Source organism: Sinohyriopsis cumingii, chromosome 3, assembly GCF_028554795.1.
Source record: "Sinohyriopsis cumingii isolate HCF-2022 chromosome 3, ASM2855479v2, whole genome shotgun sequence".
Classification (NCBI taxonomy): domain Eukaryota; kingdom Metazoa; phylum Mollusca; class Bivalvia; order Unionida; family Unionidae; genus Sinohyriopsis; species Sinohyriopsis cumingii.
In genome coordinates this window covers 67,455,399-67,473,092 of record NC_142963.1, presented here as the reverse complement: position 1 = coordinate 67,473,092, position 17,694 = coordinate 67,455,399, and the positions used below count along the sequence as shown (strand labels likewise).

Sequence of the window (17,694 nt, the reverse complement as noted above, 5' to 3'; positions counted from 1 at the left end):
CCATAGATCAGTTGATGGATTTGCAGTTGATGGATATATTGCTTCTTGCTACAGGTTCAGCTAGAAAAATTGAAAATTGTTGTCAATAATAGTAAATCTAATATATTAGTATGAAATCTGTTGTTTTTTTTAAAATTGGGGATTTGGTTTCTTGACCCTTGTATTTATATGATGAATGAAGTATAATGATAAATTGGGACAAAGTACATGATTTCGTGCCAATATAAGGAGGCCAAATTTTCCAGTTTTAGCACTTAGTACTTAATTAGTGTTTACCATGTTGATGGATACAGTTTACATGCACAGTACAGTAGTCCCTCGCTATAACAAATAATTTGGTGTCCAAGGCATCTGTTATAACAAAGTACTATACATGTTCTTTCTGATCTTCAGTGTGGTTGTTGGTTTTATCAAGGAGTTAATAATTACAAGGTTCATTATAGAAAGGGTTTACTGTAGTTTGATTGTTCTTTTGCTGATTACTCACTTTGTTTTACAGCCAGTGAAGTGTCAAATCAAGCATGAGAATGGAACTACAGAGGAAATTGAACTGCGACACACAATGAATGAAGGTCAATTGGAATGGTTCAGAGCAGGAAGTGCTCTAAACAGGATGGCAGAGCTTAAAAAATAACATACATCTTTGAAACTTGTTTAGACAAAAAAATAACTGTGATTTAGTATTGGAATTTTATGTGCACTTGTATTAGTTTTGAAAGAAGTGCTTGGTTCTTCCTTTTTAATGGACATTTTTAATATCCTTTCCTGGTTATTTAGTTGGATTTTTTTTACACAGAGGGCATTCAAAAAGGAAATGGCACATAATGGAAATGGAAATTAAGTGTAATCATTTGTTTGCTGAAGAAGCAGAGATCACATTTTATGAGAAGCGTTTGAAGTGTTTCATCCCATTATATTTATTTTGCAGCTAACATTGTTTCTATCTTTGCAGTAGACATGAAAAACAAAAAGATTAATGTACAAATCTAGATTATGTATTAAGTTATGCAGTTAAATGGAATTCTGATTTTCCTTCATATTGTTATAAAATGTGCAGATACATTATCCACATGCCCTTAAACCTTTGATTGTTTTCAATAATTGGAGACTATGTTAAATGAAATTATAGCAGCTACACTGTAAATTATATTATATACTATTGATTTTTATGGTCAGATATAAAATACCAGATATAAAAAATTTTAAACAGAGAAAGCAGTTTTAGTTCTTAATTTTCAAATGCCCAGAGATGCCAAACATTGTGGATTTTGCAGATTTTATGAATTTTCAGTGAAAATTCTGCATATATATGAATTATACTGAAGATATTACACATAACTAGACCATAACGATTTAAAGAACTACCACCCAGTTTCTAATCTCCCATTTATGTCAAAAGTCTTGGAAAAGGTTGTTCTATCCCAGCTTGTATCTCGTCTGAATTTAAAGTCTTTTTAGCAATGTACAATCTGCATATCGCCCTTGCCACAGTACTGAAACTACTCTTCTAAAAGTAGTTAATGACATTCTCTCTGCGTTGGATAGCGGAAAGATTACAGTCCTCACCCTCCTTGATTTGTCTGCAGCATTTGATACAATAGACCATGATATATTACTTCACTGTCTCCAGTATGTATTTGGCATTCATGATACAGCCTTACTGTGGTTCAAGGCCTACTTGGTCAACAGGACACAAATTGTGTCTGCAAATGGAATACACTCCAGCCCAGTTGATCTATGTTGTGGTGTTTCACGGGGGTCTATTCTTGGACCTGTTCTCTTCATTCTATACACTCAATTGCTCTCAAGTGTCATAGATCATCATCCAATGTCTCACCAATTGTATGCTGATGACACCCAAATATGCAAATCTAGCCACCCAACTGACATTGATGCTACCATTCAAGGTGTAGAGAGGTTCCTTTTTGATGTGAAATCATGGATGACATGCAACAAGCTGCAGATGAATGATGATAAAACTGAGGCCATTCTGATCACAACACAAAGACATTCTCATTCACATCCTTTACCTCAAACAAAAAATGTCAGCAACACCGACATTAAATTCACACAATCAGTATGAAACCTAGGTGTTACTCTGGACAGTACTCTCACATTACACCAACATGTCATGAACATATGCAAGGCTGCATATCTTGAGCTGAGACGTATCAGCTCCATTCGCAAATATCTTTCAGTTGATGCCACTAAAACGTGTGTTCATTAGTACTTTCAAGACTGGACAATTGTAACTCAATTCTGTCTGGTTCATCTCAATATCTACTCCAGAAACTTCAAAAAGTTCAAAACACAGCTGCTCGGATCATATTTAGAGTACTATGATCAGAGCACACCTCCCCGCTGCTCTGTACCCTACACTGGCTATCCATTCGATCCAGAATCAAACAAAAAATTTGTTCTCTGTGCTACATTTCACTGACAGACTCTAGTCCAACATACCTATCTGACCTCACTCATGTGTACACACCAGCAAGATACTTACGTTCCTCTTCTGACAATTGTATGCTCATTATACCCACTATGAAAACAAAGTCATATGGACAGCATTCTTTTGCATACCAGGGCCCAGCAACGTGGAATGAATTGCCCACTGAACTTAGACACAGACACAGTGATACCATTCAATAGTGCTCTCAAAACTCACTTATTTCGACTGCAAGAACAAACTTAAGGACATAATAATGTTTCCTACCTTAAATATTATCAGCATGTTTTTTGTTTTCTAATGTCATGGTGTTTGTTTTTGTAATCATATCATTATATGTTTTTTTCATTTTATAGGTGGTGTTATTATGTTGTATAGTGCTTAGAGCTTCTAAAGATTAGGCGCTATACAAAGTCCTCATTATTATTATCATTATTATCAAAATTTTTTGAGAAAAAATTTGGAACAGGAGTTTTCTGTGTGGACATGTGTGGATTCACAGGAATAGATGCACTATTTATTCTCATAGAACCTTAATTGTTACTGACTCGCATATGTATAGGCTCATATTAGGATGCAATATGACTGCATTAAAGTTTGTTACTTTTAATGAACATGTTATCCTTTCTGGGCAAGCTGCTTTGATTCTATAAAATATGGATGGGATCCTGATGAAACTGCTTTTAGGTTGGCATCTCTGAAGCCCCGCAAAAAAGCATTGTGCCGTTCATCAGTTATCGAGTCCATTATTAGGTAATGATCTTTACCTAATGTACAAGATACTTATTGGTAGTAAGTTTTATGACAGCAGTAAAATAGACAAAAGATGCACTTTCATCAAAAGATTGCAACAGAACATAATATATTGTAAGAAATTATCATTAACTTATTTGCTTTTAAGTAAGAAGAGTTTTAGTGATGTCAGTAATTTTATAAAATTTTGAATAATGGTCTGAAGTTGGTGGTGATATTTATGTTCATAATCCAGTATTCCTTGCATTTAAAATACGAAATGAAAGTAGATCCTTCATGACCCCTATCTCTCTCATGCTTAGTGTAATGTTATTCATGTATAACAATATCGTATTGTGCATTCGAAGGCTCAAGAATTCAGACAACACTATGGGCTGTTGAGTAAATAACAGACCCTTATGCTTTCTAACAGGCTTAAAAAATTTAACAGTACGAGTTACACTCCAGAAACAACTTTCTTTGACATTGTAACCCATAAAATAATAACATCAGAAAATTCTTTATGGCAAAAAGCATCTGTAAACTACATTTCTGACATGGTCGTAATGGTATTTTGGAGGCATTGTGTTTAGAAGTCATCAAATTGGGCCTATACTTGCACTATTTCCATGCGGTGGCTAAACTGGTTATCTGAAGTATTGTAGAGGGCATCTGTGTAGTGAGTTTGACCACGTTACCAAATTTCATCAATATATCTGAAAAACGTTCAACTCCAGAAAGACAGAATCAACCAATTTGCTGTTAGTATTCAAAATTAAAAAAAGTATATGAAAAGCAAATTGTTTTATGCAAATGGTATCTTTATCAACTGCCTTGAGATGTATCTCATAATGGTAAGTCAAACAAAGTTTGAGTTACACTTGGACAACTAATAAACTTTGCCAGTTTGCAATGTTTTTCCATGGCATCATGAAATAAATATATTATCATTGAAAAAATCTTAATAGCTTAAGGCACCTTGATGCATGTTCCAATATTCATAGCCAAATCTAAAACTTAAAGTTACACTCTGGCAATAAAAATGGGATTGATAGAAGGCAATCATGTCTGTATCAATTTGGTGGAGGTAAAATTTCTTTAAAAACATTATCTGATCATAATGTGGCAGAAGAATGTCCATGGTCGCAAATCCATTCCTCACAAGCTAAAAAAGACATTAACCATGTCTTTTGGCATACTTCAGAAATAAAAGTGCTAGAAAGGAGTATGTTTGCAAAGACAGAAGCAAGTGGTTTCCCCTTGGGCAGGACGATTGGATCCAAATCCCGTCACCTGTCAGTTACTCATTCTGTTCATTCCTGATCAGTGTATCACAACAACGTGCCTAACAAATACCTTCCATTTTGTGCCTATTCACCTGCTTAAGTGATTCTTCAGATATTTCTCATCTCATGTACTCCACATGTATATGGTACAGGTGAACATCATGTATGGGGATCTGCAGCCTGCATTGCCATAGTGATTAACAGGGCTTCACATTATACAATGGCTAATCTGGCTCTTTTAAGACAAGATGCTTAGCTGTGCTTGCCCACCCAAACCTGCACCATGCCATAACTCTGCATTTGACATCTTTTGGCATGCTATTGCAATTTGGTGGAAAAATCAAAGAAGTTCATAAGCAGGCATCAAAGGAACTACTTGCCTTGCCAGCTGCACCTATTTCAATGTGAAGCAGGTCAGTTGCAGCAGTGAGAAGATTGCCAGTAAAGGATAAGAGACAAATAACACTCAAAAGGCAACAATTTTATCCTCACTCAAATTTCGGAAGGAACAAAACAATTCTGGAGGCAGTTTAACAAAGGGGAAAGGAAGCGAGGTTTCGCCTTGTTTGGTCGACTTGATCAGCAAATAATGATCTTGAACAAAATAGTATATTCCCTGCATCAGTGGCACAACAAGCAATGGCTCATGGCAGGAGTTCCTCTGGAAAATCCCCAGCCTGAATTTATGATCTGCTTGGATGCCAATTCATAGAGTTGGAGAGCCTACCACTACCCATCTTCACCATAGTCAAATTTTGACCCAAAGATTTACCTCTTTACTTCAGCCTTCTGAAAATAAAGGCATAGTAAACTGTTTCTAGAAGGATAATTTTTACAGAAAGGTAGTCCTCATTATCATGGAGATCTTGGTGGTGGTGTCCTATCTCAAATGGGTTAGGGTCCAAAATACCCAGACCTGTGTTCTTGTTTGGAATTTTTTATGCTGGTGCACACAAATATAATGGTCCCAATCAGACCAATACTCAGCAGACTTAATGTTTTGGCCAATTCATTGTTGAGAAGAAGCCATGTCCTCAAAAAGAATGGTCCATCAATCAGTCATTCTTTCACGGGATCTGTACACTTCGTGGGCATCCAATTATAAAGATGTTTGCATCAAGGTGGAGTCACAAACTGCTCACTTTCATCTTTCCAGTGCCAGAAACTTTGACCATGGATGAATTTCAGTCAGACTAATTTGGGGGCAATGCCTACCAAACCCTTGTGCCCCTACACATGCATGTGGATGCACAGAACTCTGGAACTGTAAATAATTCAGAGAATGAAGGGTCAGAAATGCAAATTGATTTTGATAGTACCTCTAAGATGGGACAAATCTAGAATGAATGATCTGCATTTGTTTCATTCCCACCCACACAGGCTAATCATTCACATCTGGCTATTGTCAGGAAAGCCTTGTGGGATAAGAAATTTTTAAGTCTTCGGTTATGGAGAGAATCTTGTGTTACAGGATCCTACACTTAAAAGGTGTGCAAGAGAACGGTGAGTTTTCAGGGATGGGTGCTGCATCAACAGCATCATCCTGTTGATTACCTCAATCCCACAGTTGGATATAAACTTCTTTTTTCTGGCTTTTGGGTTTTAAAAAGTTGGCCTCAGTTGCTATCAAAGGCTTTACTCTATGGTCTTGCATCATGGTAGAGCAGATAGTGGTTACAAAGAAAATTTATCAGACATATTAACCAATTTATCCTGCTCTGATGCAAGCACTCTGAAATGCCTAGTATGGAAATGCTGGCAAAATTAACCAAAGGATTTTCACATGAAGCCAAAACAATAACTGACTGTACTTTAGTTAATTGTTCATAGTGCATGAATTTGTTTGGCATAACAGGAGCACAGATCTTATTTCAACATGTTTCCATTCATGACATCAATTTTAGCCCAAATGTTAAATGTGCTGTGTTTAGCTTCAGAGACAGATAAACAACAAAACTTGAGGAGTTTTTGTAATTTTTTTACCTGGTATCACATCACTGTTCATTTATTTGACTTCCTTCTGCCATGTGCTCACTCAAGTCCCTGACTTGGCCAGTCATGCTTACCATTGCACCATTCTATGTCAATGATAATGACCAATAATTTATGTTCAATTGTTATGTCCATGCCCATCTGTATGAGGTCACCAAGCTACCAACGACAGTTGCATTTTCAATGAAAACCAAATCTAGTGATACTTTAAATTACTGAAATAAAGAAACCAGTGATCAAAGTGTGTCAGTTCGAGATGATCATCATTACATGGACCATGTTTACTATGTACACTAGTGGATTTGTAATCCTGTATGTGTATGGGTTGGGTAAAATTATCTATCAGCAGCAGTGATGACAACAGTGGAACAGGACTACCAATGTAAATTGCATTAGAGTTAAGTACTAAGGCTTGATGTAAGGGGTTACAGCTATAATGATTGTTGTATTGCTTGTTAATACTATCCATAAATTGAAATTACATCGCTATCCTTCATATATTAAGTGTTAAAATATGTGATGCAAATACAAGCCCTGAAATGGTAATTTTACCGTGAAAATTAAATATGAAATGCCGAATGAAAGCAAATGGAATGCAGAATGAATGCAATTCAAATGATGAATGCATTTTGACAAAAGTGGAGACACATGAGAAGAACACATAATGATGAATGACAAACAAAAATAATAAGACCTGAATAAATTGGAAAATCAAATATATTTGACAATACTTACCCAATCATAACACTGAACTCCTTTCTAATCCCTCCTGGATACGTCCCTGGAGGGGTGTGCAGTACAATAGTAGATGACGATTGAAGGGAGTTTGCAACTATCCTTATATTCAGGGAGACACCATTCAACTAATGACTGTCTTAGTGAGCAGACGACTTTGTTTACTTTTATTGTTAATAAAGATTAAAAGATGTGGTTAACATCTTTTTTGTTGAAGCTTAGGAGGGCTGGATTTGTGAGGTAGAGGATGTGTTTCTTTTGTAATTAAATCAGCCAAACTCTGAAACAAGAGACCACATCTCACTTCATGCCTGTTTGTCATCCATCTACCACTGTCTGTCCATTAACGCAAGTTTGTTATCACTACTATTCTGAAACTACTTCAAGGATCATAATGAAACTTTATAGTCATTCCATGGTCTAGTTGGTCTTAAATGAAAATGGTGCTGCTCACGCATTCATTATAACACCCAAAGTATTCATCTTAAAAACTTTATTATCATTTCTTCTAAATGAAAGTCATTATCAACATTGGGTTTTCACTACAAGACTTCTTATAATGTCTAGTTGGTCTTAAATGAAAATGGTATTGCTCAGACATTCAGTATGGTTGCTGTCTTGAAAATCTTCCTATTGCTACTCTTGAACAGAAAGTGATGTTAATGAAGTGTTGTCATCACAAAGACTTTTTAAATATCTAGTTGGTCCTAAATCAAAATGGTGCTTATCTGACGTTAAATATGGCCACCACAACAGCCATGTTAAAAATCTTTTTGCAATTCCTCCTGAATGGAAAGTCGTATCAACTTGGGGCAGAAGACTTATGATTGGCAGGTTGGTCCAAAAATCTTCCTCCTCCAAGATGGATGGTCAAATCTACATGGGTTGGAGTCATCATCCAAGGATCACTGGCTTGATGCCTGCCCAGGTCAGCTGCCTTATCATGTCCATGTTAAGAGCACTTGGTTCAGATTTCCTTTGCAAGATATAACCAACAAGATGTTAAAAGTTCTGTTAGAACCAAAAATTCTAAATGGAATTTCACCAAAATATCCCCCTGCAGGTTCAGGGATTTAGAATAGTATCAATGCAACCTCATCCATTCGATAAGTGGCGACAGAACAGTTTGAAGTGGACCGCCTCCTGTCATTGAAGGAGAGGATCTTGATAGTTTAGTAAAGCATAGGCCAATGTTTTCCACTCCAATGCAACACACTCCTTCGGCCTCCACTTCATAAGGGCCAGCAACTCAAATGATGAAAAACTGGCCAAGATTTCTCCTCATTTAATCCAACGAGGAGAACCAAAAACTAACTAGGCTATCACCTTCTTTTGAGAGATAAAGCACTCCAAAGTGTGAAAGAAATAATAGCTTTGGATATCAGTTGCTTCAAAATTCATTTTGATACACTACAGCACTCAGAGCAGTTCATGGAGATAAGCATTAAAATATTAGACATAAATTAAGTAATGTTCACAAATTACATGGGCTCATGCCGAGATGGAATTGAACAAAGCAGATTGGAAATCATTTCAATCCCTCTGCAAGTCATAGTGGATCCATTACCCTATTTACAAAGATGCTCCAGGATGTTCCTGGGGATACAATATCAAAAGCCTTGGTGATTCATAAATGTGTCAACAAATCTTGGCTCGATAGGACATGCAAAGATGCCATCAGGGAGCACAAAAAGGTCCTTAAACTCTTCACTGCCAATCCAACAACTGAAAATCTGAATAATTATTGTATATACTGAGCTAAAGCTTGTTACATCACAGAGAGAGAGAAGAAAACATGAAGATATTGTTTCTAGATTGAACTCTTGTTCTGCTATTAAATCTGTATTGAATACAGTTATGAAAAATCAAGGGCAAAAATGAAACTAGCTGTATCAAAGAATTGAAGAAATCAGATAAAATGGTCACAACCATTCCAGAAATCTCAAAGACATTGGCTGAAACATTCTCAAAAACTTGCAAAACAATATATTATAAAGACTTCCAGAATGTCAAAACCAGAAAGAAATGGTTTGTCGAAACTTAAAATCTGCCAATGCTGAATATTTTATTAAACCTTTCGCTCCCAGAGTTAGGAGATTCTCTTGATTGAGCCCATGACACTTCATTATAACTTTTCCAGTAATGACAACAAAGGTCCCTTCTTCCTAGCACATTGCATTGGCCAACAAATATGATGCATTCGTGCTTGCACTCATAACACATACTAAGCAGGTAGGGGAAGTGCCACATATGTCCTTGGCATTACCACAGTTACCAACATCTTGAGGCATTTTTGAACGTTAAATGTAAATAAGAGAAGTAACATGAACTAGAATTTGAACAACAAATGGGTAGGAAATAGTTACCTAATACTAATTATTAAAATGGATTAAAGAAACGAGAAGCACTGCTTCACAATCGAGCTATTCAAAACCTTCAAAATGAATGAAATGGGACAGTTACATGAAAATAAAGTAAGATGGAGAAGGAAATAACAGCATGAAAAAGTATACAGTTGACAGCCGAAATGCCAAAAGATGACTTAAATGATGAAAGTTTGGATGTCCAAGAGACTTGTAAATGTGAACAATATTCAAACTATTGCAAATGGACTAAGGTATCAGAATGGGGTCATGTTATTTTTATTCTAAACTTCAAATTACTTAACTGCAAGAGGGAATAACCTCAATTTATCTTCAGTGTAAATGAAATTTGTGATTTCAATCTTCCTTGCATAAGACTGAAATGACTCAGCTTGCTTCAAAAATGTTATAGACCTTATGTGTTTGATAGCTCTATCTGAATATCTCAAATGCAAGGGACTATTGAATCAAAAGACGAGGTAGTTTTGGTAAAATAACTTTTATACCAGCTGTCTTTTTTTTCCTCCAACCTCATATGTGGCTTGCCCATGGGTAGAGACAACCTTTTGATTTAGGCACTGCTAGGTCCAAAGTCAAGGTCATTGAATCTTTAGTTGTGATTTTACGTTTTGCGTGATAAATCGGTTTCCATGCCTCATTTTTATTAAACTGCATAAACAGACTACACTTGGGCAGGGGCAACTATGTATTGATTTAAGGCCAAAGGGTGAGAGGTAAAAGTCACTAGATCTATCATTGTAATTTTGGGGTTTCAGCTCATGAAGTCAATGCACCTTCCTATTGATTCTCAATTCTAGAGATCAAGGTTAAGGTGATGCAATTGTCATTGTGTTCCACACGGTAAAGCTATTTTCTCAAAAATCTTGTACACTCAGTTTTTATCAACTTTAGAATTGCATTACATTTGAACAAAGTAATCTCTCTTTAAAGTCTGAATAACTGATCCAAGTTAAAGGTGGCTGTCATGAAATTGCATAATAATATTTCCACATCAGCCAACTTTGCAGACAGAGGCAGAGTGTTTTACTTGGGAGTTTTGTGATCAAAAAGGTGATTTTATGCAGGCTAAGTCTGGAAATTTATATTGAATAACACGTTAATATAGTTAAAGGATAAAACAAAATTTATTTTGCAGAAATTTTATATTTAAGGGAACATTAGCGATATTAATTATTGATGAAAATAATAATAATGAGGACTTTGTATAGCGTCTAATCTTTAGAAGCTCTAAGCGCTTTACAACATTGGACAACACCTAAAAGATAAAAAACATATAATGATATGATTACAAAAAGAAACACCATGAAATTAGAATAATAAGAAAAAACATGCTGAGAATATTTAAGGTAGGAAACATTATTAGGTCTTTAAGTTTGTTCTTGCAGTCGAAATAAGTGAGTTTTGAGAGCACTCTTGAATGTGATCACTGTGTCTTTGTGTCTAAGTTCAGTGGGCAATTCATTCCACATTGCTGGGCCCTGGTATGCAAAAGAACGCTGTCCATATGACTTTGTTCTCATACCAAATACCAAAATAAAACTCTTCTGTCCTTGAAACTATAGCAAAATTGTCCGCTAACCTAAGCCAGCTTTTTTATTATGCTGTTTTTGTTTTATGATTGTCTATGCCACTCTGCCACTTTGCTTTAATATTTACATATTGTCCAATTTTATTTCATTTTTTACATACAGTGCCAAAAATCTAATACAAATTGTGTTTTATAACATAACATTTCTGTATATTTTCTGTGATTTTGTTCTGAATCTGTGTTCCAAACCACTCTTAAGACTTGATATCAAGTTTCTTCCCCTTCATCTTGCTTAACTGGATTGCAAGAAGGATGACACTTCATATAGCTTATGGATAAATTGTGCAATAAACCATGTTCATTGCTTATTTATACCTTACTGGCAGCATTATGAGACTTTTAAAGCTGCACCAGAGCAGGGTATTTAGGAATTCCTATTTTTGTAGGTTTGTAACAGGATCTTTGTGTGATATGCTGTGACTTGACAGGTCAAGGAATCAGTCATTCTCCTCGTTCTTGCATTTTCATTTTTAAAGAAAAATATTCAGAGATTCAAATGATCATCAACACATACAGATATACATTTACAAATTTACATTTATTATATAAGCAGATATGATGTACATTATTATTAAAGTTCCTCACGAACAAAACTGGATAAATAACATGGCTTGTTGGAGAATTTGACTTTTTAGCAAAATGTTAAAGCCACTATCTATATTCACTTAAGAGTTTACAGTTGTTTTTTCTGAGTTTATCGTGGTATAAACTGTCAGTTGCTGAATCACACAGCAAATAATGCCTGAAGGGCATTATGTAAGCTGTGTGAGATGGCAACTGACAGTTTATACCATGATAAACTCAGAACAAACAATGTTAATCTCTTATAATTACAATCATTTTTAATTTTATTTACTTTTTATTGTTATTTTGTTTTTTAATAAATGTTTCCTATCAGTTTTTGAGCCTGTTTAAGTATATGAAGTCTTATTGAGATGACTGCTACATAGCTATTTATGAACATGGAATTATTCTTCTGCAACACAATAGCTATGTCAATATCAAAGAAAAAATTCTACCAATGGTAGGCAATCTAAGGTTTTGAAAATTCAACAGCATGGTCTTAATCTTTTATCTAAATTGGCATATGTTTTCTGAGTATAAGTTCAATATTCAAAGCAAATGATGGTTTTTTTTTTTTGACATGCGCATGACTCTTGGATTTGATGCTATCATGAGTTCATTGTGACTTGTGAATCATTATTATCCAGACACATGAGTAACCGAATTTTGCATCTTTAAATCAATTTTTGTGTTGATTAACAGTTTAGGTTACCTACTGGGGCTACTTACAAATGAAATTAAGACTATCAGTAAATGGTTATAGCGATGGGGGTCAAACAGTGCAAGACATCGATACTATATAACAGTTACGATATGGGGTGTAGTGGATCTCCCACCCACCCCACATTGTTACTATCAAGGATTTTGAGTTTCCCAGTTTTTCTGTTTGAAATCTAGTCAAATAAAGAATTAGGTATATTCAGAAAAACAGTAAAGAAATGTTATTTGATTCTGTCGAATCAATTTATTCAGTTTTCTAAATAAAATATCAACCCACTGTTTTTATTTAGTTTTAAAGGTGTGTAGTTTGTATGCCTTCCAGTTCTGTGCTTACATTAATTACTTTGCATGCGACTATTTATAGAAATTAGTATAAAGCAGATCTCCTTGCAGTTTATACAGAAATAAACGCAGTTGGATCTGATCACATGATTATGTTCTGACCAATGGAAATCTTCCCTCATTTATCAACTGATGCAACTGCAATTATATAACTACTGTGAGCTGCTTACAAAGCAGAAATGCAAAAATAAAAGGCTTGTTTAAAAAAAAAATTGTATTTCTGACCTGAAGTAACATATCCTTTATGTAATTTTTTTGTAAACAATCATCTAAGAGTGTTTTGCATTTCACTAAAAGATTATTCAGCACAGTCCAAATTCCACAGCTCAATTATTAATTTCAAATTGTATCTCAATTGTTCTTGTATAATAATACATGTATTACATATCGTCCAGGACGTAACACAGCTTGTAACACTGGTCCACAACAGCCACATCACAACAGGTACTGAAAATTAAATGGCTGGAAGTTTCCGAACAAGATCTTGGAATAGTTTTCCACCAGGAGATGAAGCTTTACTTTTTAAGTAATCTAAAGTTCTGACCTGCATAGAAAAAGAAAAAGAAGAAAAAAATGCTTTATTTACAGGCTTGAAAATAATTCTTAATGCAGAAAATAGTCTACATGGCAAAAAGAAAAGCTTTACCATTTTCCCAAATCATACACCTGTTAAACTGGTGTTTTTTTAACTTTTAGGGTAAATGACTCATGAAATTGTTTTTTTTTCCTGTATGCTCAGCATGCAGAGTTGCAACTAAAATGTAACTAAAACTTCACACTTTGGGAGTGAAAATTGTCCATGGGTTGGTAACCTTCTGAATCATAATGCAGCACCTAGAAAATAATAATAATTTCTAACTTCAACTACATACCAAATTTTACACATTCAGCAGATGCAGTTTAGTTCACAACATTACTTTTCAATCGTGAGACTGTAAGTTCATACACTAAGTCAGCACCCTTACTAAAAGCTAGTCTGACAGAGTCAAAAAATGACCTTTCTAATACATAACACATGCAAAGTCAATGCTATGGATGCAGGGAAAAGCAGACATGGAGACCAATACAGAAACTTTAGTTAGCAGTAAAAGTATGACAGTTGAACATAAAATTAGACATGGTTAAGGCTTTAATAATATAAACTGCCATCAGAAGAAAATCAAGGTCAGTGCCATTAGTCAGTGAATTTGAGGCCAGGTAATATGTAGAAAGAAGGTTTTTAGAACTCAAACAGGTAGATTTTAATAGCTGGCCTGTGGCTGATACAGCTGATGACTGTTGTCAGTTCTAATAGACAAATCCAGCTATATTATTTAAAATAGCCTTATACATTTTTATAATATTTAATGTGTCTCAACAAAAACTTTTGTCATCTACCAATAATTCCTCACTTAAATGATTTCTTTTCTCCATGTCTAAGGCATCCAAATTACTTGGGCTTGGTGACCTAACTTTGAATGGCCTTAGACTTAAAAATGATGTCCCCCAATGATTATCAAAGTTTCACAGGTACATGGAGTGCTGATGCATTAAATAAGAATTGATTGAATACATTCAGAATTAATGATTCTGTTAGGTGTGGAACAGACATGCAGGATTGACTTCTGTCTCTTATCGTCTGAGTTCATCTTGTACAGGGCGACAAATGAAACTGCATCATGTCAATATGACCACTAATATGCTTTCTGTCAGTATATTATATTAACTGCTCTAGTGTAAACTATTCCCTGATCACTTAAAGGATGAATAATCCAACTTTACCGCCTACACTTGCTTATAAGCCTTTATTTATATTCGGATATAAGTTGACCCCCCCCCCAAGGCTTCAAGACTATAAATGGCAAAATTATACTTTGATCCCTTTATAAGATGAAATGTAAAATTGATGCCTGAACAATCCATGAAACCATCATTAAGAAATAAGTCCAGAATGATCCAATTCACAGTATCCCATAATGTTAACTCCAAACATCTTACAACTAAACAAGGAAAGTAAAATCCACATTTTTGTTATTCGCAGTATTCTATCAAATGTCATTCTTGGGTAATTATTTATGTGGAGAATAAACTTTAGCTCTGTAAGTGACATATTTATCATACAGTCTGTGAAATCTTGTAAAGGATCATCACAACTGAACAGGTGTCAATCGTGATCACATGGAGTTAAACTAAGCACGACCAGTCAAATGAACATGGGACTCAACTTGGCATTGAACAAGTATCAAATTTGGGCTTGATCAAAGGACTGTCAACTGGGAAAACAAGTGGGTACTGCCTTTAAAAGCTAAGGGATTAAGGTAAGGCACAGAGTTGTTAAAGTGCTCAAAAGAAACACCCAAAGTTAACTGAATATAGGATCATACTTGCATGCTGAACATTTTAGGCTCTATCAAAGGAGTTGTGAATAATGGGTGCTGCCTTTCCAAGCTAAGGATTTATCATCCCATGACAGATATATTTACATGATATCACTTAGGATTAGATCTAGCTCTTTATTTTAAAAAATGCAAATACAAAATTTGTACTGCCATCAAAATATAATACAAGCTGTTTGGATTTCCACAAAAATGGAAGCAATATAATTACTAGAAAACTCATAAGGTAAACAACACTAATGGATACTTCCCTATACGATGAGTAATATTTATTTTAATATCTTCAAATGATTAAATCCAAGTAAAAATAGATAAAACTCTTATGTAAATACCATAATAAAATGGATAACACTGTATACCATATATGTATTTCTGGATGAGAATAGTGGCATGAAAACGTGAAAAATATTTGAAATGACAGCATTTTGTCCATACAGCAAGTGTAGAGTTTTCAGTATTACCCATATATTTATCAAAATTGAATTTGTCACAAATATAAAATGACCCATACTGTGCAAGACAAAAACTTTCAGTTAAAAAAAGTCTACTTAAGTGAGTATATATGGTAATATAACCATTATTTAATCTATGCTTATGGCTGTTATTTGGGAATGCAAGAACGAGAATTAACAAGAGGTACTAACATAGAATTATAAAATCTAATCCCCATAATCTACAAAGCCTACTGACATGGATTATTGAATCCCCTTACTCTACTGACATGGAATCATGAAATCTATCCCCCTTACTCTACAATGCCTACTGACATGGAATCATGAAATCTAATCCCCTTACTCTATAAAGCCTACTGACATGGAATCATGAAATTTATTCCCTTTACTCTACACAGCCTAATCACATGGAATCATGAAATCTAATCCCATTAATCTACAATGCCTACTGACATGGAATCAAGAAATCTAATCCCCCTACCTTATAAAGCTCATCTATGCACACCAATGACAACCCCTATGGTCACTAGGGATCTCCTATTGGTAATGAATACAAATAGCTGTTTTGAAATATCAAGAAACCTAGTCTCACTAGATGTAAAAAGACCAAGGTCCATTAAAGCCTACCATGTGTCTTGTGTCTGTGGAGTCCCTATGCTTGCTTGCCAAACTCCACAGGTTTACAGTGAGGTTAAACAGTTGCTGCTGCTGCAAATCTCCATGTATGACCAGTGTAGTGAACAACTCCATGGCCAACAAGCTCTGCCTCTTCTGGGTCTGAAGCAGAAACACAGCGAGTTGAGGAATACAAAAAAACAGAATCATAGAGATAAAACCAAATATGGTTACAGTATATTGCATGAAAACAGAAGACTACAAATATAAATGGGTTCAAGTACTCTCCTGGTCAAAGCTGTTGTGCTCTAGAGAAAAATGTGTTTTTGGAGTAAATTATGCTTCAACCGTAATACTTCATCCTCCCTAGCAAATTTTCTATATTAAAGTCATGTATATAATGGTCACCTGCCTTCCCCAGTCAGAAGACAGATGTTTCTAACCAAATAATGGTTACTCAATGCCTTCAGTGACTGCAGAGTCATATTGATAGTGACCGCTCAGTGTTTGCAACTATACTTCTATTTCAGGAGGAAGACATTGTTAGATCAGATCTGAGTCATACTGCAGGTCTCAGGTGGATGAGCGGTCTAAGGCACTTGCCTTTACAGATCACTCACACATGTGGCTTCAAGCTCAGACTCGACCAGGTTCTTCCTCAACCTTTCATGTACTGAAAAATGGTGTTAAACCTACAACAACAGCAACCAGTCATACTATAAGCATAAATCATAGGTTTCGATATCTCAATTTTAAAATACACCTTTTATCATTAGAGAAGTAGGTCAACACAATCTGTTTGATGGATGGTAGGAAAAGCCATTGCACTGTTGAGCAGAAATGGGAGTCGCCTTTTGTGCAGTGTGACCATTATAGTTCAATATCTTCAATAAATCTACCTGTGATGAAAAAGTTCATTGTTAAGGAGAGATACGAGTTAAACTCATTTTATTAAGGTCATGGGTCATTAAATATTTTTAAAAAATGTCTGTAAAGGCACAAAAAATCTGAATAATGTGTTACTAACAGTAGCTACATAAGGTTTCTTTTTATTTCTTATTCATCACAGGCCTCTTAAATAAGCCAGCTGCCATTGGATCTTATTAAGCTGAGCAAATGATAAGGTTTGACATATAAATAATGTTTCTAACCCTAATTATACAAGTTGGCTGAAGAAAGAGCCAGTCCTCTGCTTCACAGTCACATGTAAGTTGTCATTAGTACAATTCTCATGGTGCACAAAAAAAAACTAAGATCAGTGATTTATTTTAACAGTTAATGATGATTTAATTTATAGGACGGATTGAAGTGAGCATGAATCTTAGAAAATAACTTTGCTAGAGAATTGTGTGTATATATATATATATATATATATATATATATATATATATATATATATATATATATATATATATAGTTTATCTTATGATTCTGCTGAATAGTGTACTAAACTAAATCTGCTA

General features: G+C 34.9%; 2 protein-coding genes across 2 annotated transcripts in view; one reads left to right on the top strand and one right to left on the bottom strand.

Moving 5' to 3' along the window:
* The window catches only part of LOC149803029 (aconitate hydratase, mitochondrial-like), a 68,789-nt gene extending 67,574 nt beyond the window's left edge, over positions 1-1,215 (top strand). The window contains exon 21 of the mRNA XM_089952586.1: positions 500-1,215. Within this exon, the coding sequence (XP_089808712.1) occupies positions 500-634 (135 nt within the window). The 3' untranslated portion in view covers positions 635-1,215. The remainder of the gene's footprint in view (positions 1-499) is intronic.
* An 11,448-nt stretch (positions 1,216-12,663) lies between these two features.
* The window catches only part of LOC149803028 (VPS35 endosomal protein-sorting factor-like), a 73,422-nt gene continuing 68,391 nt past the window's right edge, over positions 12,664-17,694 (bottom strand). The window contains exons 25-26 of the mRNA XM_089952585.1: positions 16,244-16,393; positions 12,664-13,333 (exon numbers count right to left, since the gene is read on the bottom strand). Of these exons, the coding sequence (XP_089808711.1) occupies positions 13,244-13,333; positions 16,244-16,393 (240 nt within the window). The 3' untranslated portion in view covers positions 12,664-13,243. The remainder of the gene's footprint in view (positions 13,334-16,243; positions 16,394-17,694) is intronic.